At 40.1% G+C, this 22,986-nt stretch overlaps 1 protein-coding gene across 4 annotated transcripts in view; it reads left to right on the plus strand.

The window, feature by feature from the left end:
* The first annotated feature begins 5,292 nt into the window (after positions 1-5,292).
* COL9A1 (collagen type IX alpha 1 chain) overlaps positions 5,293-22,986 on the plus strand; it is a 67,551-nt gene continuing 49,857 nt past the window's right edge. The window contains exons 1-7 of one of the 4 annotated variants that reach the window (XM_039568928.1): positions 5,293-5,524; positions 5,833-5,906; positions 7,302-7,379; positions 7,521-7,653; positions 15,022-15,418; positions 21,452-21,529; positions 22,253-22,273. In XM_039568928.1, coding sequence (XP_039424862.1) covers positions 5,511-5,524; positions 5,833-5,906; positions 7,302-7,379; positions 7,521-7,653; positions 15,022-15,418; positions 21,452-21,529; positions 22,253-22,273 — 795 coding nt within the window. In that variant the 5' untranslated portion in view covers positions 5,293-5,510. The other 3 variants (XR_005604178.1, XM_039568926.1, XM_039568927.1) reach the window with 3 other exon arrangements.

A 22,986-nucleotide genomic window follows, 5' to 3' on the forward strand; every position in this document is an offset into this window, starting at 1 on the left:
AGGACTCTGGAGATTGCCATTTTAGAAAAAAATCCTACAGAAACCTCATGGTCATCAACAGTGTGAAATAGCTTTTTTTTTCCCTCTGATGCCACAAAAATCAGAATTTGTGCCATAGAGTTTGCTATTTTTTGTAACCAAGAAGACATATACACATATTTATTTCCTTTCCTGCCCTGTCAGGATCTCTCATCCTCTGCTTTCTGGATGGGGGTAAACCTGTCCCCTCCTTGGGTCCAGGCAGCTGGAGCTTGACTGGGCTGAGGATAGGAGGCAGGATGCCGAGTCTGGCCAGGGAAGGCAGGCAGAGAGGTGGGGAGTGATGGAGAAAGCCTGGTTGCTGTCTCAAGTAACCATATACTAATTTTATTTTCAGGAGTATTTTTAGCTGTGAACCAGTGTTGTGATGCACATGTGCTGGTGTTAGAAAGGGAAAACCTGATCCCATTTAAATCAACAGATATTTTCTTAGTGGTATCATGATCTCTTTCAAAGGGTATTTAATGACAGTAAAATAAATTAAGCTTGCCGCAATATTTAGAGATAAGTATCAACAGAACTAAGTACCATAATGTCAACAATTATAAAGAGTTCAGTTTTTTCTATAACAGAATCTTAGGTATTAGAAAGAGAGAACAATATAAACAAATATTATCAAGACTCATTAAACTGTGACTGAAAATATTTCCAAATTTGGAGTGGTTTTTTTGTTTTGTTTTGTTTTTAGTTGCATGCAATTTGGATCCAGCTCTTGGTAATAGTATTTGCTATTATAAATGAGAAAATTTTCACTACATTTTATACTCAACAATAACTAATAAATAACAGCAGAGCCTGTTTCTGATCTTATTTCAGTTTTTGAAAATGAGTGTGATCAGTAGATGGACACAGATGTATGTTAAGTGAGATCAGAGTTGTAATCTCTGCTGAAACACAGCAGTGTTCATTGCAATATTAGCATATTTATGCTTGAAGTCTGCTTAACTTTTCACTTTCTCTGCCATTCCACTAGAAAATAAACTCTCCTGTGTTTAAGATAATCTGAAACACTGACTGTACACTTGGGGATAATTGCTGTCTGACACCCCTGGAGACAACATACAAATCTTCTGACCTAGAAAGAAATAAAAATAGGAATGATACTACAATATAGACTTTCATCCAAAGGTAATGGGAACTGCAAGCCTCATCTACAGAAAGAATTATTATGGCAAGTGGACATAGAGCTAAAGTGGAAGTTTGCCTGACCCCACTTAGAGACCATCTCTATTTGTGCTCCAAGAACACTCCTGAGGGATTTGTTGAAGTTTGTAGACTACATTGGGACAGCCTAGGTGTTCACAAATTGGCTGCAGTGCCATTACAGTGAGGTTCACCTGGAAAGAGGATTGTGCTGCGGAGGGAGATGAGAATCCCCAGGTTTCTTTGAGTGACCTCTTTTAGAAAGAAGCTGTTTGGTGTTTATGCAAAACAGCATCTGATAGCTTGAAAGAAATGCTGTTTTTCATCCCATGCCAAAATTCATAAAATTTTGGATAGAAAAGTACATTTTTATGATGAAGGTAAGAATTTATTGGATAATAAATTATTTGTTAACTTCCAGTGATGTGTTGGAACCTGACAAGGATTATAGTTTTGCTGTCAATTCAATTACCCTACACTTGAGGAAGCTGGTTTAATTATTTGTTTCTGGTTTAATTAAAAGGCGCTTAAGTCAGTGCAAGTTTTGCCCCTGATATCAATGAGATCAGTCCCAGGTCCAAGTTACCTTAACTCTAAGCATGATAAATAAAGAGCAGGTTTTTCAGAAATGCCATCACTCACAGCCACACAGTTAATCTTGAGCTGCCAGAGCCAAACACAACATAACAACAAACTCACTCAAGAGTGTGGTATGTGCTTATCCTGAGGTCTGGTAAATTCCAGGGAGAGCAGTGACCTCACTGTAGGTAAGGATAAAGAAGGTAGAAAAGCATAAAGTGGATTTTTGTTACTGTAAACTGAACAGAGAACGTGGCCATAAGAAGCTGAAGTCACATGAGAAGACTAAAGGCACAATTTAGAGAAGACCACAGGGGAGAGAAGTGGTCCCCAGGAGATAGGAGAGAGATAGGCAATAAATAAGAACTAATGTCTTCCCTGCTGCTCCTCTCCTTTCCAACTGCGTGTGGAAGAGATGTGTAGGGCTGGGAACATTAGCCACTGGTCCTTTATGGGATCACTCATGCAGGCAGAGGCCCCACTTTAACTGCACAAATTGGACTTTAGTAGTTCCTCCAGTTCCAAGGCCTGTTCTTGAGGCTCCAGTACCTTCATATACATCACAAATACTTTTCAGGGGAAGAACAAACTTGCCTAGTTCCTCCTAAAAGTCCTGCTCAAAAGTATGTCAGTGACACTGAGCTCCTTCAAGCCCAGTCAGAAAATAAACATCAAGAAAGGATTTTTCATTTCATTTAGTCATCCTAAATTGTTGTAAACCCAAGCCTGTACTGAGAAACCTTCTGCTCTGCCACATTTCATGGCTCCTTCAGAGCCAAACTTTGCTTACTGTGGTTTTTGCTGGATTGTGCCTTCTGAAAGTCCAACTGCAGCCACCTTGCTGCAAGCCTTTCAATCACAGAGAGCAAGCTTTATATCTGCAAGAGAAGCTGGGTCCCCCATTTGCTATTTCCCTCCAATTCAGCCACATTCTCAGAGACAGCAGTATGAATACCTGTCCTCCAACTCAAGCTACACAGAAGAACAGGATTATGGAATGAATATGGAATCAGATATTCGAGGAGTGGAATGTGAAGTCAGGTATGTAAGCACACCTCTGCATGCTAGCAAGGTGATGACATTCCTACATAGCTTATTTTCAGGAGATAGTATTTGAACAAAGTCACCACTGTTTAATTAATCCACTCTCAAAAGATGATCAGTTAGTGTTTAAACGATGAATCCCTGAACAACTGGCTAAATAGCAATCACTGTGCACTAAACTTTTCTGAAAAAAATCTATACTGGCCCAATTAATAAAAAGAGAAAACTATGAAGTGGCATAGAGTGACAAAAAAATAGTTAGATCAGCTAAACATGAGTGTTAGTTGGATGGGGACTGTCTCCGTGACAGCAAGATATGTAAGATACATACTCCATCTATCCCAGTTTACATTTTCTTGAAATAGGAATAATATTGGCTAGATCATGGGGCTATTAAATTTGCTTCCACTAGTTTGTCTGTTAATATTTTTCTGGCTCTTTCAAGGTGATGTGATAATTATTAGCAGAACATCTAATCAGGAATTTCATCACAGATTGTGAGTTTTCCTTCAAGATGGAGACATTAAAATGCACACAGAGCAACCAGAGGCTATTATTCTTCTAAAGATTTTTTCTTTTGCCCTCAAACAGAATAGTAAATGTGTTTTCCCAGCTTTAGTTACATAGTGTCTCCCATGTTTTATTTCACTAAAAATATCTTTTGAAGATCCTCTATTGGAAAAATACTCCAGACATAAAAGAAGTTCCCCCCTTGAGAATTGCTGCGATGAAATGCAAGCAAAATTAGATTATAGATTGCTCAGAAACAGAGTATATGTTCTCTGAATTTCTCTCTTGAATGTTTTCTGAACAAGACTCCCCCTCTTTGGAGAGAATGATGTGTGTGTTAAAAACCCCAGACACAACTGATGGCAGACATCTTCACACCATATACCAAAAAATATTGCTAACTTACTGTAAGGTGGTACTACTTAGTTCCATATCCAACTACTGGAATGGGTTTTTCTTCCTTAATACTCTCTCAAATAGTACTGCAGTACTGAGCAGTCCCAAAGGCAAAGGTAATGCCACAGCTTATATACAACAAAAGAGATGGTTTGTCACCTGACTCTTTTCCATCCCTTCACAAACCTTCTGGTATTCTTTCTAAGCCCTGGGTGCTCTCAGTTGTTCCTTCACATGCCATGTGCCCCTGACATTCCCCTTCATTATAGCTTCAAGTGACTTCCATGTGCTGCTCTTTCTCCTGCTCCTTATAGACTCCTTCTGTGCCCTACAGGTACCTTTGCATGCCACAATGGAAATATCTGCATGGGGGATAAGGCACTTGGGTGTGCGGTGACTTGGGCAAACTTCTTGTGAAATCAAATTAATAATTTGCTTCTTTTGGTTTTTTATTTGACAGAGGTTTCATGTGACAATCCTGGTGCTGCTAGATTATGTTCACAATCGTCTTGGACCACAAGAGTCCCTGGATGTACCTTTCTCTTGAAGGGTGAAAAAATGGTATCACAAAAGATACACTGCCTTAGGCACCAAAAGTAGACATTATTCATGGCAAACTGTTCGTGTTTGTGATCTAGCTCCACCCTTTATAAAAATAGATTTAAAACTGTAAACCACATTAACACTGAAATTACCAGTACTGGGAATTACAGTGTCTTACAGCAAATTGGGATGAATGGGATAGTTCATTACCGAGTTATTTCTTCAGACACTTATCAGACAGCAGAGGTTATTGCATTTTCTATATCCCACACTTTGAAAAATCTGGAAATTTAAGGCATTATTAACCAGACTATCAGTAATCTAGAGAAGATGAAACCTTAAAAATGTGATGTATAAACATAACCTAGCATACTTTTTCATACATACATGAATTTTGACTGTGGTGCCTAACAGGACTTTCTGGCCATTTAATCTCTTTTCCTTGGTTTTTTCATGCATACAGATTTTAGTTTCTCTCTCTTTTTTCCATCCGTGAACAAACATGAGTAAATGTCTTTGTGTGTCCAAGCATATGCAATAGTCCCTTTGGAAAGGGAGTGCTTTATCAATGATAACAGAACAGGAGTCTGCTTAATAATGCCTATGTGCATGCCTTGAGGTTAGAGTCTAAGCAAAGAAAACCCCTTTACATAATCTGTTTTATTTAGAAAGCCCAAAATAACCAATTTTTTTTTAGAAAAACCTGTCTGGGACCTCACCAGACAGGCTTCTCCTGAGACCACCTGATGAGTAAATCAGTGAGAAATGGAAATGCCTTCTTTATAGGACACAGATTCCCTTCTCAGAGCTTTTAGTGTTAACACCACATCAGGGCCATCAGCTTTCTCACACCTTCTGGTGCATATAACTCGTTCCCCTGCCTGTCTGAACAGCAGACCCCACCATTCAGAGACTGGCTTTGCTGAACTTACATTTTCTGAATCTGCCTGCCCTCGTGCTGGTGAAAGAAGCAGCCTTTAATTTGCTCTCTTGGCTTTATATTCAGCTGGCTCCAGAGATCCGCCCTCAGAGCCCACCAGGACACACGTCTGTCCAGCCTCCACCTCCTTCCCTTGGAGAGATTAAAACCAGCCCAGCAGCCTGCACCTCCCTCTCTGCTGAGTCCTGGTGCGGCAGGAGCAGCTGTCTGCACCCACTGCTGCACTCCTCTGTCGGACTAATGAGAGGGAAGCAGGCAGTGTGACGATACCCACTGAGTATTCACATGAGAGAAGTGAAAAAATCCAGCAGTGAAGATGAAAAGCCACTGGTAAGAGAACAAGTGGGATTTAGAGACATCTGTAAATAAGAGATTAGAACAGTGAAAGCTGTCCTTGCCAGCATTATATGAAGGGACTACCATAAAAAGAGCTTTATTGATGTGTTTTATTATAAGGCAAAAATAAAACGTTGTCATGTAAAGAAATTGTCTTGTCAAAGAAATTGTCTTGTCAAATCTGTTAGTAAATCCTTAACTGTTTTTTTATACATTTAATATGCATGGCTTGGAGGAGAAATTTAATAACAAAACCTGTCAGAAACTATAGATTCATACTGGAGTTTTCTTTCTGTTTACAGGAAAATTACAGCTTTCTTTTACCTGTGTAGTTTTCTGTGGTCTTTCATCTCAGCCACCATCCAGCACCAATCAAGTAAGGAGACAGATTTTATCCACATTTTATCTTTGTGTAATTTTGAATGTCAAAAGAATTATCCTGTGTTTATTCAAAACTAAAATCCTCTGTAGCTAGCCATCACACGAAGCGAGAGCTGTCTATGAGCATTTATGTACGGATGGATGGATAGAAGGATGCATATGAAAAGCAGGGCAAAAAGCAAGAACTGTGTGTGTTGCTTTAAATTTGCTATTAGATGTACTTTTAAGGTAAGGATTAAAACCTGGATTTAGGTGGTAGGTACGGACACAAACCTTCCCCTGTCTTTCAGTGCTTCTAGTTAGACATTCTTCTGCTACATGTGGCAATAAACTGGTTCTACTTTATTTGCTGGGCATAAAATGTAAATGGCTGGATGTCAGCCATGTGCCTCATCAAAGAATATAGAATGAGGTCTTTTCTAAGGTGTAACATGTCAACCTGAATGTTCTCTTTAAGCGTATGTTGTCAGAAGGAAACCCACATTTAGGGTTGAGCCTTTGCAGCACACAAGAGGCTCTCTGTAGGTTAGAAAAGTTTCTCCTTCCAACTTCCACTCTTCATTCTTCCCTATCCACACTCTGCTAACATTTTCCAGATTGACTTGGTACTGGACTTGTACATGGCTCTTAAACTCTTCAAATAAATGCTTATTTTTCCTTCCTCCTTCCTTAAATCTGGGACTCTTGTAGGTCTTATGGTCACTACAAGTTTTTTTGACAAATAATATTCTGAAAAATTGGATTTTTAGATTTAGTTTCCTCAAACAAATTTCTTCTACTTTCTTGTTTGGGTAAACAAAAACAGTCTGTAAGTTCTTTTTGCCCCCACCCTACATTTCATGAATGTTCATTTTCTGATCAAATCTGGCACAGGGGAGAGTGGGAAAGTTTGAAATACCAGAGAAGATGGAAAAGATGCCAACAGATTCTCAACAACTTCTTTAGTTGGCATGAGATTTGTTTAAGTTTCCTTGGGACTAGGGACACTGTTGATTTAGGAAACTGGCCTTATTTTTTTTTTAAGTTTGCTTGATCCACCAAAAGTTACAACCCAAAATCTCGTTAAACAGCAGGCCTTCTTTAGCTACAACTACTTCTCAACAGCTCTGCAAGAGAAGAATGCATTCACAACACTCTCATTTAAAGGCTTGAAAGAAAAAATCAAATAATATATCAAGTTACCATTTTTTATTTGGAGCTCTCTAGAAGCAGATGATTATTTTCTTAGACCTCTTTACTGAGTACAGTTTAAATTATTATATACTTCTAATTGTTATTACTTATAGCTCTATTTAATTAATAATAATCTTACAGTTGCTTCAGTTAATTTTCTAAGGTGATCTGAGCCAATGTGCAGGCACATACTTAGTAAATTCACTTCTTTTTTCAGGACTACCAGTTATTCTGGGTGCCAGTCACAGAATTGATATCTGCCCAACAATCAGGATTGGTCAAGATGACTTACCAGGCAAGTAGCATCCTGACTTTTTCAGGAAAAAGCTGTTGTTCAAAAAATTTATCAGGTTATATTCAGCTCTGTGACAGCACAATTCTCAAATTAAATTAAAATGAAATTTACATTATGGACATCTATATTTTTTTCTTGCAGGCTTTGACCTGATTTCTCAGTTCCAAATAGAAAAAGCTGCTTCCCAAGGAATTATCGAAAGAGTAGTGGGATCCACTTCTCTACAAGTGGCTTATAAATTGGGACCCAATGTAGACTTCAGGATACCAACCAGGTAATGCCTTCCTTGTTTGGCTTTAAAATACAGATATTTTGCAATCTTATTGTTTAAGGGGTAGATCTCCCACCAACTAGATCTAATTTGAAGCTTTTGGAAGGGGAAAGAGGAATTCAACTTTTTTTGTTTTTCATTGCCACCACCAGATCAGACTGATTCTGTAGCAGCAATTTCAGGGACTTCCACTTGCTTCTAACCAATGATATTACTCAGAGTGCCTCAAGATTTGCTGATACTAAGGGATTCACCTCTAGAAAGTCATGTCAGAAGCTGCTGATGACTTGAAATAGGAGGCAAAGAAAATGTAACAGGAGGAGAGGGAAGAAAGTTTTCTCAAAATATTGACACAAAGGGATCTTTCTGATCATGTGAGGCTTGCAGAGACAAGGTAGGATAATAACTCACTGATTCTGAGGTAAAGCTTTTTCGTTGTGTGTTTGGTTTAGGTAACAGGTACATGAATGTTCCTGGCTGATTTATGGTCATTTAAGATATAAAAGTTGAAAATTATTATTTAGCATGTCACAGTGAATTTGTGATAGAAGTCAGGATTTAGGAATCTAATTGTGTTTGTGCTTTACAGGCCAGATTTGCTGCTGGTGAAGGAATAGAGACAGTACAGCAGGGTAGAGATGTCTTTGCCAAATTTAGGCAAGTCTGGATTCTGTTCCAGCACCTTATGTAATCAAGAATGCCTCAACTTAACAATTAACTGACAAGACTATTAACTGGATGATTGTTTCAGCTAGGAATGACTGGGTTGTGAAGTGTTTCTGTCTTACTCTGCCTATCACTGACAACTTTTCTTGCTGCAGTCCTCCCTGGCTCCTACCTTCATAGCCACCAGGTTAAGCTACTTCAGAGCTTTAGTGTTTGGTTTCTTTCAGTCCCAGACAGAAATCAGGGCTGCTAGTGCATGAGTGTGAATCCAAACACAGACAGCAAATGGGGTCATTGCTTCAGTAAAAGTTGGAGATTCTCAGATATAAGCAGCAATATTTTCACTTTCAAGAGAGTTTAGATTTATTGCTATAGATGGTTCTAATGAAATATGTGCTTGATATACAAAAGTTATCCCTGAACAAGCCTATATCAACCACCTTACTACAGCATCTGAGCTGATTCCTGCCATTGGGGTCGTTGGCCCAGGGAATGGATTAAGGTTTGAGTCCCAACCATGCTCCAATGCATCAGTGTGCTGCTCCTCTGTCACGGAGCCCGAGCTCGCTGCTCTGCTCCAGAGTTATTTTACAGCGTGGCCCTCTCAATGGGAGGGAAGAGGAGGGAAGGGGACGGGAGGGAAAGAGAGGGAGAGAAGGGGAGGGCAGTGCACGGGAGGACAGAGCTGCCCGGCCCGCCTCGGCTCCCGGAGCTGTCCGTGCCCGCGGTGCTGAAGCCGCACCCGCCGCGGGCCGGGATGCTGTGGCCGGGGTGCTGTGGCCGGGGTGCTGTGGCCGGGATGCTGTGGCCGGGGTGCTGTGGCCGGGGCTCACACACAGGAGATCACCCTCCGGCCCCCGGCCTGTGCGCTCCTGCTTCATCGAGAGGTGGGGGAGCTAAAAATAGAGTGAGTTTTGGAAAAATGTCCAGCATGGATTTCCCAAGCTGGATGGCTGCTATAGCCCAAGTGCCATAGGAGCACTGGGGAGGGACCCTCATCAAACACGTTGGCAATGGGCAAATAATTTTTTAGGCTAACATATGATAATTATACTAAGGCAGAGGAGCCCATTTTAGAGTGGCTATATGGTATGGGAATGAGAGCTCAACTGGATGGGCATGGCTGAGCATTCAGTCTTTGATGTAGCAATAGCTTATGCCTTGAAAAACTCACAGAGCTTCCTTAAAATGCTACTGAGCTGTAGGTTGATCTTTCCGCTGCTTAGCATGCTTGCTCAGAAGTATATCCCAGAATGAACAGAAATGATTGCACGCAAGTCATAACTTAGCTTCTCCCATCATCCAAATAAATTCCCATTGGCCACTGCTTCTTCTAGAGTAAAGTCTGCTGAATGATCAATACAACATTCTCGATGTAATAATGGTGTGGTGTAATCATGGTGCAGTAACTTTGTGTGGAACAGCCATGACACATAGCTCTTTTTGCTGAACATGGTGAACCCATTATATTTCAATTTAATCTATGTACATGTTGTAGGTGTCCATCAGTTAGTAACTACTAAATTAATCCTGGTTTTTTGGATAATAATCATGTTTATTTTTAGCAGAAAACTAAAAAAAATATATTGGCACAAAGAAGTATGTTCATGATACATTTCTGACACGTACGAAAAGGGCTAGTTTTCTTTGTGCACTGGATGAAATCTTAAACCTTTGACTTCACAAATGCAACTGTCACCACACACACACACACACACACACACACACACAACATAGAGAGGACATTTACAAAGATTTATCAGTAAACTTGAAACATCCAGAGAATTTCAAAGGTCGATTTTCCATTTTTTTTTCCTTTGGGAATATTACTTTTCTGTGAAGTAGTGCTCCTCAAGCGCACATGCTTGAAGGTCTGGCTTTCCTACACAACCACCAAAGTTCTTCAGGTGCTTTTCCTTTCACATTGAGAGTAAGCTATCCTACACAGATATTGATGAGGATGCTGAAATAGAAAAGACAAAATACAGCTAAGAAGCTAATTAGGTCATAAGAGAATTAATTAGCTCAGAACTGGAAGTTTCTGAAGAATAAAGATCAGCTGAGGGTAATTAGTCCTAACAAATAGCTTCTGGTTAATGACTTAGGACAGATGCTTTTAAAAGTGCTGAGCTAAGTTTTTTTGTTATTGCTTGTTCAATTGCTTCTAGGTGGTATCTGCCAGGTCAGCTGTGATAACAGGCAGCTTCAGGAGATGCAGACACCAGTGTCTCCAGATTGAGCAAAAGAACCCTCAGCCCTGGGCACATGGTACTGCAGTATCATGAGAATGACCACAGCAATTTCCACAACCACCTCCAGTGGGTTGTGCTAACATTTCTAAAATCTTCATTTAGCAAGGACTAAGTTAATTCAGTGAGAAATGGAGCTCACCTGAGAAATTAACTCAAAGAAACAAATGTAATAAAATAAGCAGTTACTCTGTAGAATTTAAATAGGTACACAGTTGACCTTTTAACACACTCTTCTGCTCTTGATGTGATTTACCAAAATATGAATATTGATCTAATATCGATATCCAACTGAGATGGACAAAAACTCTCTAACAGTTTAGACTTAGAAAGTGTATGTTTTATTTGGCACCAGGCACTGCATGGGATAGCTCCCTAAGATGCAGGGCCCCGATACAAGCAAACGCAAAGCTTTTTATTTACAAAAATTATGAATATCCAAAATACAAATGCATATTCATAACATTAACACCTCCCATTCTCCGCTTCATATGGAAATGAGCTTAAATGTCATTAAGCATGCGTAGTGTGTGTTCTGAATTGAGTCGGTGGTCTTGAATTGGTCCTAAAAAAGATGAAGTAACTCATCTTCCTCATTTTGACCTTTTTGCTTCTCTGACCTTTAACAATCCTAATTACTTTAGTGACCTCTAAGTTTCCTCTTGTGTGACTTTTGGATGGGTTCCCACAAAGGGAGGAAATTGGTAATTGTCCTTGTTCCCTACACCAACTTATCAATGTTTCTATTCCTCGTTCTAAGCACAGCTAAGCAAACATACAAATGACAGATCATCAGTTATTTGGTAATCAGTTTTTAACATCTTAAAACCCATTTCAGGTCCAGCTCTCTTAACTACTTTAATTAACTCTGGCTGAGCCCAAATTCCTTCCTATTCTAACTAATTTCAACACAGCTAGCCTATAACTAAAATCTTTATGTTTCTTCTAAATCTATGTTTCAGATGAGTCCTGGGGTCAGTGGGATGGGTCAGGGCTTTCCTCACCATAGTCAGATGACTTACCTTGGTTGTATTAAAGCCTGGGTAGGACTTAGCTTTGAAATCTCAAAGAAATCTTCCTGGTAAGTATTCAAGATATGGGATTAGTGAGAGTCTTAGGTATTTATGAAAAAGATTAAAAGCAATAGAAGTGTTTCAGAAGTTCCCCTAGATGAACTGCAAATGTTTCAAACTTCCAACCTTCCAATACTTAAAAAATTTAGGCAAATATTCAAATATCTGATAAAAAAAGAATGACCTAGCCTTGTATTCTTAAAACAACTAAAGCAGTTAATAATAGTGTGAGTACACAAGGAAGGCAGGACTGGAATGCTTTCTCACAGAGTTAAGATAAAAAACTAAATTAAATAAAAATCTCTGATGGCTTATATGCCTAAAAATTTTAAGCGGATAGGAAATGGTTCAGGAATAAATCTGAATTTTGGGCTTGAAATATGTTTCCATGTTAATTCTTTCTTTGCTCATTTACCTGAACCTGAATTTATAATTGCTTGATTCCCTTCCATAAATCAGTGGAATTGGAAACAACTATGTTAAAAATAATTTCCAGAAATAATTTGAGTGCTTATACAGCTATCAGCTGTTCAATAAAGTTACGGAGTCCATCACTCTTCACTTGACAGTGAGATGGAGGAATAGCTTCTCTACAATTGTTTATTTAAATATCATGCTAAATTTGCCATGGTTTCCAAATATTTAGCATTTTAAGTTGTTGACTTCAGAAGGGTTTTGCCTATATAAGGATTAGAGGCTTTGGAAAGAACTGTGTTCTGAAACACACTGAAACCACTAAAGAATCATTACTGTTGGAGTAACTGAGATGAGAATGTGTCTCTGCTTTACTTGTAGAATTATAAATTTTACACAGCAACAGTCCCCAACAGAGTACCTTTCTGGTGGTGGGTCATGCTTCAACCTGTTGAGTCATGTTACTGACACTGAGTCTTCAGTCTAAAGGCAGCAGTTCTTCTGATTGGTTGCTAACATTTTTAAAAAATGTACATAATTACCCATGTTTGTGCACTGACTTTTATCTTTAGTTTGATATACATTTCTTATAATTTAGTTTTCTCTTAACAATTTCAGAAGCTCTTACATTATTTCTCTTTGCATATCTCTTGAAAAAGTGATTTCTTTCCTATATTAATGTCTGAAAAAAGAAGGAGAGCCCATATAATGTCTTGAAAAGTACTAAGTCTATAGCTAAATGTGGTGCAAAGAGTTCATTTGCCAATCTGGTATAAACAATCTTCTAAACAAAAAGAAATTTACATACTAGGGTTTTCTTGTTTCTTTTGTTGTTTTGGTTTTTTGGAAGTACAGTTTTGTCAGCTGAGGTGGGATGAGAATGCGTGTGATAGTTTAACCAGTATTGCCATGACAGCAAAACTCTGTGCAGAGAAAGACTGAAAACCTCTTCACCGAGGATCTGGAATTAGTACTGCTTCTTTTAGGCTTGGTGTATCAGATCCCGTGGAGTCATTGAACTTAACAGAGAAAGTTGAATGTCACAAGGAGGCTTTTTAAAGATTGCCTAACAATACTGCCTTCAGTGTGATAGTAGAAAAACCAGCTCTTCTGCAAGAACAAATGAGATTCAGCAGCTGAAGAGATAAATGACCTAGCTGAGCTAAGGTTTTAGCAGTAAAGGAGGTTGAATTACTTTTAAAAGAGATATTATAGAGGAAGGACACAAAGGGTGATAAAAGATGTGCTGAACTGGATCAGAAGCTTAGTAAGACTGAAGGTATGTCTGGATAGGGAGAAGAAATATCTTCCTGTAGCAGAAAAGAATATATATGCTTATTGTGTAGGCCAGAAACCTAACACAAGGAGGGATAGAGGACAGTAAAAACTGCAAAGTGCTCAGAACCCAGGGAAAGCTACAATATCCACACGTTAACATTTGCATTTGAGATGGCAAGATATAAACTGAAAATAAATGATGACAGACCACAAGGAGTTAGATAAAATCCTATCAAGCAAAACCAGCTGGGGCAGCTACTTCATTCTCAGTCAAAAGGAACACAATTCAGAGCAAATCACAGGCAGATTAAAGATACTGGCAAGGAACCCACTCTTCCAACTTTGTAAGTCCCCACACCTTATATAATGAGCTAAACTTTCCAGCTGAACATTCCCCCTCCTTATACCCTAGCTCTCAGGTGTATGCAAGGGCTCGCGGGAAAAGGAGGAACACCGACAGTGCGGGTACTTTATTTGTAAGGTGAAGCTGCTGCTGCCGCTGCCAGGCTCGCTCTGTCCTCGCTGAAATCTGCTGAGGCTATGCCGCTGCCTGCTGGAACACAGCTGCACTACAGCTTGCAACACCGCAAACTGGAGAGATTGCTTCTGGAAGTACTCTTTTTCTAATAGTCATCAAGCTTACAAAATAAGAGCTAACTTACTCCATTTCTCTGTTTCCCACCCCGTCCCCCATAGCCTAAGTCCTGAGATTCACTAATGCTAAATATCTGCTGAGATAGGATTGATCTGCCACTCAAAAATAATCTTTGTTCAAAATGTCTACTTGTTTGAGAAGTTATTCCAATGAAATCTGGGACAAAATAGCTCTGCATATCTTCATGCTTAAGAAATTTATTCAAAGTTATTAATAAATATGGTAGACGGCAAATAATGTATTGATGTCAACTGGATATGACACTAGAGTTTCATGATCCATAGAATACAGAAAGGCCTATTTCTTAAATATTGTACTAGATTCAGTGATACATTTGAAACAAAAAATGACATTGCTGTTTTGCAGAGTGACACAGCCAGTGCTATCTGTGTTTCTAAAGCTCACCTTGCAGGAGTTGCTAACATACAAGATGTTCTATATGTGGCAGATCTGTTCCCTTCTGCTTGTAGCCTTGTGGTTGAGTGTCACAGGACATAATACACTTTGAGTGTGGGTTCTCACCACGTGTATATCGGTCAACGAATGATTTGTTGAATGATTTCTGCTGAAGTGATAACTAATACCTTAACAAAATGGTTATTGGCAGGCTGAACAAGAAAATGTGTTTGAAAAATACATTCTTGTGCCTTCTAAATCAAATCAGATCTGCACTTTCTCCCTGGTCACTGTAAAGTCATACTATGTTGACTGATTTTGTAAATCTAACAGTGGGAAATAGGATAATTGTAGGAGGTACTTTCTATATCTGAAGTAGGAGTTTGTTGTTGTTCCATCCATTACTCTTAGGAAGGGTTATCATAAAAACTGTAAAACATTGGAAGAACCCACACTTCTGAACCAGTTCTTTTGCCATTAGTAACACCCTGCTTTGGGGCTCAGCATGCAGAGGAGCATTGATAAAAGAATGGTTGAGATATAATTCTACTGAGTAATGGCTTCTCATTACTCTGTGGTGATATGTGGAGCTTTTCAGAGCTAATACAGAACAAATGTACTGTATTTTAATCCTACACAGTGCCATATATTCCAACGGATTGCCTGATGAATATTCCTTTCTAACTACTTTTCGGATGACTGGGGCCACACTTCAGAAATATTGGACTATTTGGCAGATTCAGGATTCTTCAGGAAAAGAACAAGTTGGAGTGAATCTCAATGGTCAAGTGAAAAGTGTTGAGTTTTCTTATAAAGGAGCAGATGGAAGACACCAAACGGCATCATTTTTGCATCTGCCTTTCTTGTTTGACTCCCAATGGCACAAGCTTATGATAATCGTGGAAGCAAACAGTGTCACACTTTTTATTGACTGTATTAAAATAGAATCCTTAAACATAAAACCAAAAGGGAAAATCAACACTGATGGCTTTGCTGTGCTTGGAAAACTTAAAAATAATCCTCAAATTTCAGTTCCGGTAAGTTCCAAAATCTTTTATTTCTGCAAAAATTGTTTTACATTAAATGTGGGGTTTTGTTTTGTGAAATGCATGTTTAAATTATTTCTGAAAGCAGAAATGGCAGAAAATAACAACTCCTTAGCAGGTAAGTACTAGCTGTGCTTTTTTAATTTTGCACATATATATTTATACCTTGCAAATTAAGAGATGACCCAGGTTATGTCTAAGTTTCAATAATGAAAATTCTTAGACATCCTTGTATTTGTTACAACAACTTTGAAATAAAAGATTGAAGTGAGACATAATTTTAAAGTATATCTCACACTGTTTGCAAAAAAACATGGACAAAGGTTAACCAGTGTTGTGTAAACCTGAAAGGGAAAACATTGCAAAAAGAAACCAAAACCATATCATGTTTCATCACCTCTGTATGTTTAGTTACTGTATTACATTTCAGTTTTAATTGAGAATGCCAGCAGAAAGCTGCCCCATGCGTCTGTAGGGATCTATCCAGCATGCTGTTATACATGTGGATTAGGAAATTTCAATAGCTGAAGTTATACTAATTCTGTTGAAAACAAGAGTTAGTCTTTGAAAATGTCATTCAAAAATAATCCACTGGAGCTGATAATGTGACTATTAGCATAATACAAATTAGCATATGTATCTTAACTTTGCTAACTCTGAGGAATACTGATGGATGAATGGATAGGTGGGATGATGAAAACATTACACATTACACATATCCTATGCATGTTACTAGGGTGAAAAAAATCCTATGCCAATACTGTTTTCCTCCTTGGAAAGATACTTAGATTAAAGGCAGAGAAAGCTATAGGTATTAATGCAATAGTTTTACAGCACCTGGCATACAATGCTAGAGCAAACCGTGCCCTCAAGTTAGACACAGAGTCATCCCTTTAAAAATGAGAGCGTTCCTGTTGCCTGTTGAAGTAGTGATTCCAAATGGCAGCTGAGAAATGAGGAGAGAGATGTGGTATCAAGGCCTTCTGCTGGTACTCTGGCTGACCTTCGGCAAGGATTAAAGAAGTGAGGAAAAGAAGAAGAGCAATGTGGAATCTTATCCTCTTTCCTCCCGAGCCTCTGTTTTGCAGAGACTTGCTCTTTTCAGCAAGGTATACAAACGAGCAACATTGATCACCCAGGGCTCTTCAGGCATCTGGTGGGGAAAAGTGTCTGCCATTAAGTTCTGCCTAGCCTGTGTTTAAGACTGTACATCATTAGGCACCAGTGTGGAGCTATGTTAACTTCAGGACAACTTCCTTTAAGGATGAAAGAACAAAATGGAATTAAATAATTTTTACAATTCACCATTTGTTATGCAAAATACTTGTTTATAACTTTAGCATGTTTCTGGGAAGATTCAGTCATATGAATGTATTTTATGAAAAAAAGTTAAATCTTTGCATGAGTTAGGCCTTAAAACAGGGGTATGATGCACACTTCTTGACAAAAAGAATAATGAAGCCCTGGAACAAATTATCAGGGAAGACAGAAAGTAAGCATGACACTATATTCTTAAACTGAGTTTGTATGTCTAAAAATACACTTTATTTTTAGACAGAACTGACTTAGGACGCACTAGATTGAGTTGCATTGCCTGTGCTGGGAAGCCCAAAATGACAATGGGAGTCGTTCAACCTGATATTACAAAAATGTAGATTTATGAACCCCATATCCTCTGAAATGATGATAAAGGAATTACATAGTCAGATGGACTAGTAATTTTAAAATGTCTACTTATATTGCAGAAGTTTCTGTTTTAGCCTGTGTATTTTATTCAGCTTTAAATTGACTAAAAAAATCTGTGTTTTGGGATATTCTAGTAAGTTGCTTGATTATAAGCTTAAATATCTCAACAGTCTTGCTTATTTAATATGCCCTAGGCACAGCTTTTGATTTACTCCCAGGCGTTGTTAAAGTGTATTACTTCCAGTTGTAGAATTTTAAAAGGACATCAATTATGTGTTTCCTATTCTTTTTTGTAGCATTCTGTGAGGGCCCTATTTATTTTGCAGAATAGGTCAACTTCTCATAGGTGCACTGTAATACAAATAATTTTAAAAGGGATTCTTTATTGCTTGTTATTACTATGATTGCCTAGGAGAATAATAGATACTGTTCCATTAGAAACTGCATCTTGCCTTTCGGCCTTTACAAAGATTTATTCCAGGATTTCTGGAATGCTTTATGGAGGGCAAATTTTTATACAGATTCAAAGCTGCATTTTATCTTTTCTTTTTTAGATAAAAGTATCTAATATTTTTATATTTTTATCTAAAAGTAATTAGTACGATCCATTATAAATGCTAAGCAATATGAGATACAGCATCGTTTCAAAGCTGAAAAGGAACTTACTTCCTAGCTTACATGTTTTTTATAGGAAGGTAAGGGAATTAATTTCTTACTGCTCAAATTATAACTTCTGTGAGATGATATAATTGCCTTATTTCCTGTGATTTCAGAGGCATTACCATGGTTTTCTCATATTAGACACTAAACATTTTGCTAGATGTGACTCAGGGTCATTATTTAGTTGACATTTAATGCTGCTAACTAGCTCAGGGAAGCTACGTGACTTGTAACATCTAAGAGGAAGCTGCTTGTCAATATTTGTTTAACAGGGATTAATTTACACTATAGAACAGATTGTGTCTGTGTACTGTAAAAAGTCACATCTTGGTTTTTTTCACCCCATGAAATCTCACATTCAGAAGGCTGAACCCTCGCTATGGAAAAACAAATAACACCAGAATTGACTGTAATGTTCAAAGGCTTTGAAAAAAGGTGCAAGGAAAATGAAGCTCTAAAAACCTATTTCAGAGATGTTGAAAAATGGATAAAACATGTTTAAAATAGCTCCGGAATGAGAAGCATTTAAATATACGTAGTTTATTCTTGGTCACTTAACAAATGTACAAACAGTTGATAGCAGACCTCTCTTAGAAGAAACACAGATATCCTTGACAAAGCATTATAAAAAATCTCCAAGTGAAAAATTGCTTAGTTGAGTTGTACTTCCCCAGGAGGGATAACTTCCCCTGAATAATCACCAAGCCAGCAAGAGCCCAGTGGGGTACAAGGAGCCAGATCTCCCAGGGGAGACCTACAACTGTGCTCTGAGGGTCATGGTTTTCCTTAAAGCCTGTGATACTGCTAAACGCATCCCCGTGACTAATTTTATACTGAAAATGCTACCCCACATATTTAGGTCTCATCTGCATCTTACTTAACCTTCACCTCTCTCAACTAAAGCACTAATAAGAAAACTGAATTATGTGGTTGATATCGAGAGGTGCGAAGCTTGTGGGCATTTGCAGGAATTTTTGTAGAACTTAAGAGGACAAAACAGTGAACAGACAGACACAGTTAATTATATCTGTGCTGGCTAAGAAATTAAGATGAAACAAAAATCCTGTAGGAAACCTGCAAAATGTATGTCAGGAATATTGACCAGTGGGTCTTAAACATTCATTGTAGTTTAACTCCAGGTAGCAGCTGAGCCCCACACAGCCACTTGCCCACTCTACCCCATGGTGGGATGAGGATTGGAAAAATAAAAGTAAGGAAACTTGTGGATCAAGATAAAGACACTTTAATAGGTAAAGCTCAAGCTACGCACACAAGAAAAGCAAAACAAGGAATTAATTCACCACTTTCCTATGGCAGGCAGGTGTTCAGCCATCTTCAGGAAAGCAGGGCTCCATCACATGTAACAGTGACTTGGGAAGACAAACACTATCACTTCAAACTCCCCCCTCCCCTTTCCTTCTATTCTCAATTCTGCGCATGACACTGTATGGTTTGGGATATCACTTTAGTCAGTTGGGATCACCTGTCCTGGCTGTGTCCCCTCCCAAGTCCTTGTGCACTCCCCAGCTGGTGGGGTGAGGTCAGGAGCAGAAAAGGCCTTGACTCTGTCCGAGCACTGCTCAACAATAACTAAAAGATCCCTGTGCTATCAACACTGCTCCCAGCACAAATCCAGAACACAGCCCCATACCAGCTACTGTGAAGAAAATTAGCTCTACCCCAGGCAAAACCAGCACACCACCTTTGGGTTTAAAAGGTTATATGTCAATATCTTTGCTTATGATTACCGCCCAAATTATCTGAGGTTCATTTCTGTTAACTTTGTGCCTGTACTTAGTCCTTAATAACACTGCATATTGATATCAATAGCATACCTACATGAGACATCTTCAAAATAGTGGCATCCTTTAAATCAGCTTAACATAATCAACAAGATCATTGTGACACACTGGCATGGGAAAAGATAACCTTGACATCAAATCTAGAACATTATTTCCCCTTCTCTCACCTCTCCTAAATCAGTGGGAAGCCAGTCACACCTTTTACTGCCTTGCCAACAGAAGAGTTTTATTTTTCATTTTTAAAAAGTCAGGTTTCATATCAGCTTTTGTTTTATATAGCCTCAAGACAGATAGTGTTAACTTTCTCCTTTTCATAGCTGGTACAGTGCTGTATTTTGGATTTAGTGTGAGAATAATGTTGACAACTTACTCCTGTTTTGGCTGTTGCTATTGTATGGCTGCCTTATAATATTAAATTAGTATTAGTTTTTTTATATGTATATTATGGCACTTAATTGGCTATTATAATGAAGGTTTGAAAATGAGAAGTGGATAAAGGAGGGGAAGAATTGACTCACAGATGGTGGTGTCAGATAACAGGTAAAAGAAACAAGGGTACCACTTCTGTTGTGCTCCAGTGTCAGCACTCTGGAAACTGTGGTGACTGCAAAGCAAACAGAACAGCAGAGATGTGATAGAGAGGATTTCAGGAGTGGCAGCGCTGAAGTGAGGAAGGTGAAAGCCAAAAAGAAAAAGTAGCAACTTTTCAACTTTTGGATATGTGGCGTCTTGCAGAGATTTTAAAGGACTTCAGATTCAAAGCATTTAGTAGTTCTAGCAGTCAGTAAGCAAACAAGTCAATTTAAGGATGGTGGCCAGTCTGCCTCCTGTATCAGTTATGCGTTGGGACCGAAGAGCACAATGAGGTATCCCATAGAAGGCAGCCAGGAAGCACCAAGATATCATTTTGTGAGAGTGGTGGTGGGGAGCTTCTTTAGTCCATGGAATAAGGAGAAAGGCTTAGGGAGGCAAAGAAATGAGAACTGAAAGACTCTGGACACTCACTCCTATTTTCTGCTTCTCAGGAAAAACCAGAACCCTGATTTATATTGTAACAAGAAAAAAAAAAACCAACCCTCCAAAACTTTCTTTTCCCCCAACTCCTTAGCCATCCATAATAAAAAGAAAGGAATAGAAGCCTCTGAATGTTATCATCAAACTGAAAAATCTCTGGATAAACCACTCAGTGGTACAAAAGCCAGGCTGATGCAATGTGTAATGTGAAGGAAAAACAACACAAGACTTTAAAACTGAGATACAATAAATACACACAATTTAATATGCTTTTGGTACTTGAAATTCCACGTGATGCATTATATATCAATGGATATACTTCTGAAGTTCTATGTTCAATTTGGTAACTTTCAGCAGCCGGGTTGTTTTCTGACCTATATAGCACATCAAGCGAGTTGTGGTGGCAGCTTCTGAAAAGGAGTTTACCTTAATCTTGTGTTGTTTCCCAGTACCAAATAGTAAAGTTTGAAGAAGATGTGAAATTTCACAGTAGTATATTACTCAGTTGCAATCTGTCACTAGTGTGCGTGCGAACCTGTAGGGGAAAAACTTTTTGTATGTCTAATGAAACAACAATACAGTGTGTGGAAAAATGACAGCGCTTATAAAGAATATGTAAAAAATGACACCCAACGAATCTGTCTTTCTCTTTAAATCCCTCGGCCGGTTTATGCCCTCTCTTTAAGAGACCTCCACAGTTAGGGGTGGGGGAGTGCAGGACGAAGACTGCTCCACCTGTAGCTATTGACATTAAATACCTAGCGTTTAACCCTCTCCGTAGAGTGCCAGTATTCCTCCTCTTACACTCTTGGCCAGAGTGACCCCTGACCCGAATTCACATGATCTTTATCTCCTTTGCCAGTTCGAGATCCAGTGGATGGTGATTCACTGCGACCCCCTGCGACCCCAGCGCGAAGGCTGCGGCGAGCTGCCGGCTCGGGTGAGCGCCCTGCCCTGCCCTGCCCTGTGCTGCCCTGTCCACCGCTGCAGCCCACCAGAGTCTTGTTTTTTCTCCCCCCTCCTGGCCGGAGATACTCTTTTTTACCACACCTGCCTGGTATTCTGTGCTTTTAGAAATCCAACCCCCCAGAGCAGCACGAGCAGCCGCAGCCTCATTTTAACCCTTCCGTGCCTTGCTTTCTGCCTCGCCCCTGGCGGGCTGCTCGGCTGGGACCCCTGCGGGCGCTGTGCCTCGCAGGCAGAGGCGCTGTCGCGGCCGCCCCCGGCACCGCCGCCGCACCGGGCGCCTGGCGGCGGGAGACCCGCGGGCGCGGCGGGGTCGGTGTCCGGCCCACCAGCAGCAGGGCAAAGGGTTAAGGTGCTGCTAGCACTCCGTCCTCGCCTGCCCGGCCGCCAACCTTCCTCCAATCCCCGCGACCCTGCCCAGGGCCGGGCCGCAGCCGGGAGGGGCTCCGGCCGCGCTCACCTTTCGCCCGCCCGCCCCGGCAGCCGCAGGCTTCTCCCTCCATCCATGGCCCGCCGCCTCCTGCCCCTGGCGCTTTTCCTTCAGGCGCTTTGCCTCGGCCTGGCTCAAGTACGTTTGTTCTGACTTTGGCTCTCTTTTTTTTTTTTTTTTTTTTTTTTTTGTTTGTTTTGTTTTTGTTTGTTTGTTTGTTTTTTGTTGTTGTTGTTTGTTTGTTTTGTTTTGTTCTCCCCCTCGCAGATAACCCAGACGGGAATCGAGGTAAGTGCGAGAGAGGGGACGGAGCTCGGGGTGCTGGTGCAGAGGGACCGAAGGCTGCTCTGCCGTGCCCTGGCACCCACCGCCGGAGGGTGTTTGTCCCACTGTCCCCCCCAGTAGCTGTGGGTGACGCTGCAGAGGCGAGCTGGCCGCGGGGCGGTGGGTACCGTGTGTGTGCCTACCTGGTGAGCACAGGGCAGGTGACATCGGCCGCGCTTGAGCTCCAGATACAACTACCGCTGGACGAAATATTTCTGGGAAGTCTGGTGTGTGGAGGAAAAGTGTCCAGAGCAGCAGTGCTGTGGGGAGCGAGGGACCAGGCTCAGGGCTCGGGGCAGCCTCCTGCTCACAGAGCCCCGTAATGGGGCCGCGGGCCGAGCTCGCTCCAAGAACAGAGCCCCCCATTATAGGCTCGGAGACCTGTAACAGCCTTTCCCCGAGTTTCCACAGGCTGGCGGCGCCTGCTGCCTCCCCTCGGGAGCCTGGTGCTTTGAGAAAGTGCCTCTGTAGATGTTAATGTAATCCTGAGGAACCAGGGAAAACTGCTGAGCCTGTCAGTGAAGCAGGGAAAGGGTTGTTTTAAATTTTCTTTGCTAGTATGAACTCTTAGGAAGATTGTTTCCTTTGTGTTGGCTGAATGAGTAATTAGTGTAGTGAATTTCGGTGTTTGATTCTCAAAGATCACTTTTATTTCTGCCATCCTGTCATTGCCATGC

This window comes from Corvus cornix, chromosome 3, assembly GCF_000738735.6.
Source record: "Corvus cornix cornix isolate S_Up_H32 chromosome 3, ASM73873v5, whole genome shotgun sequence".
Taxonomy (NCBI): Eukaryota; Metazoa; Chordata; class Aves; order Passeriformes; family Corvidae; genus Corvus; species Corvus cornix.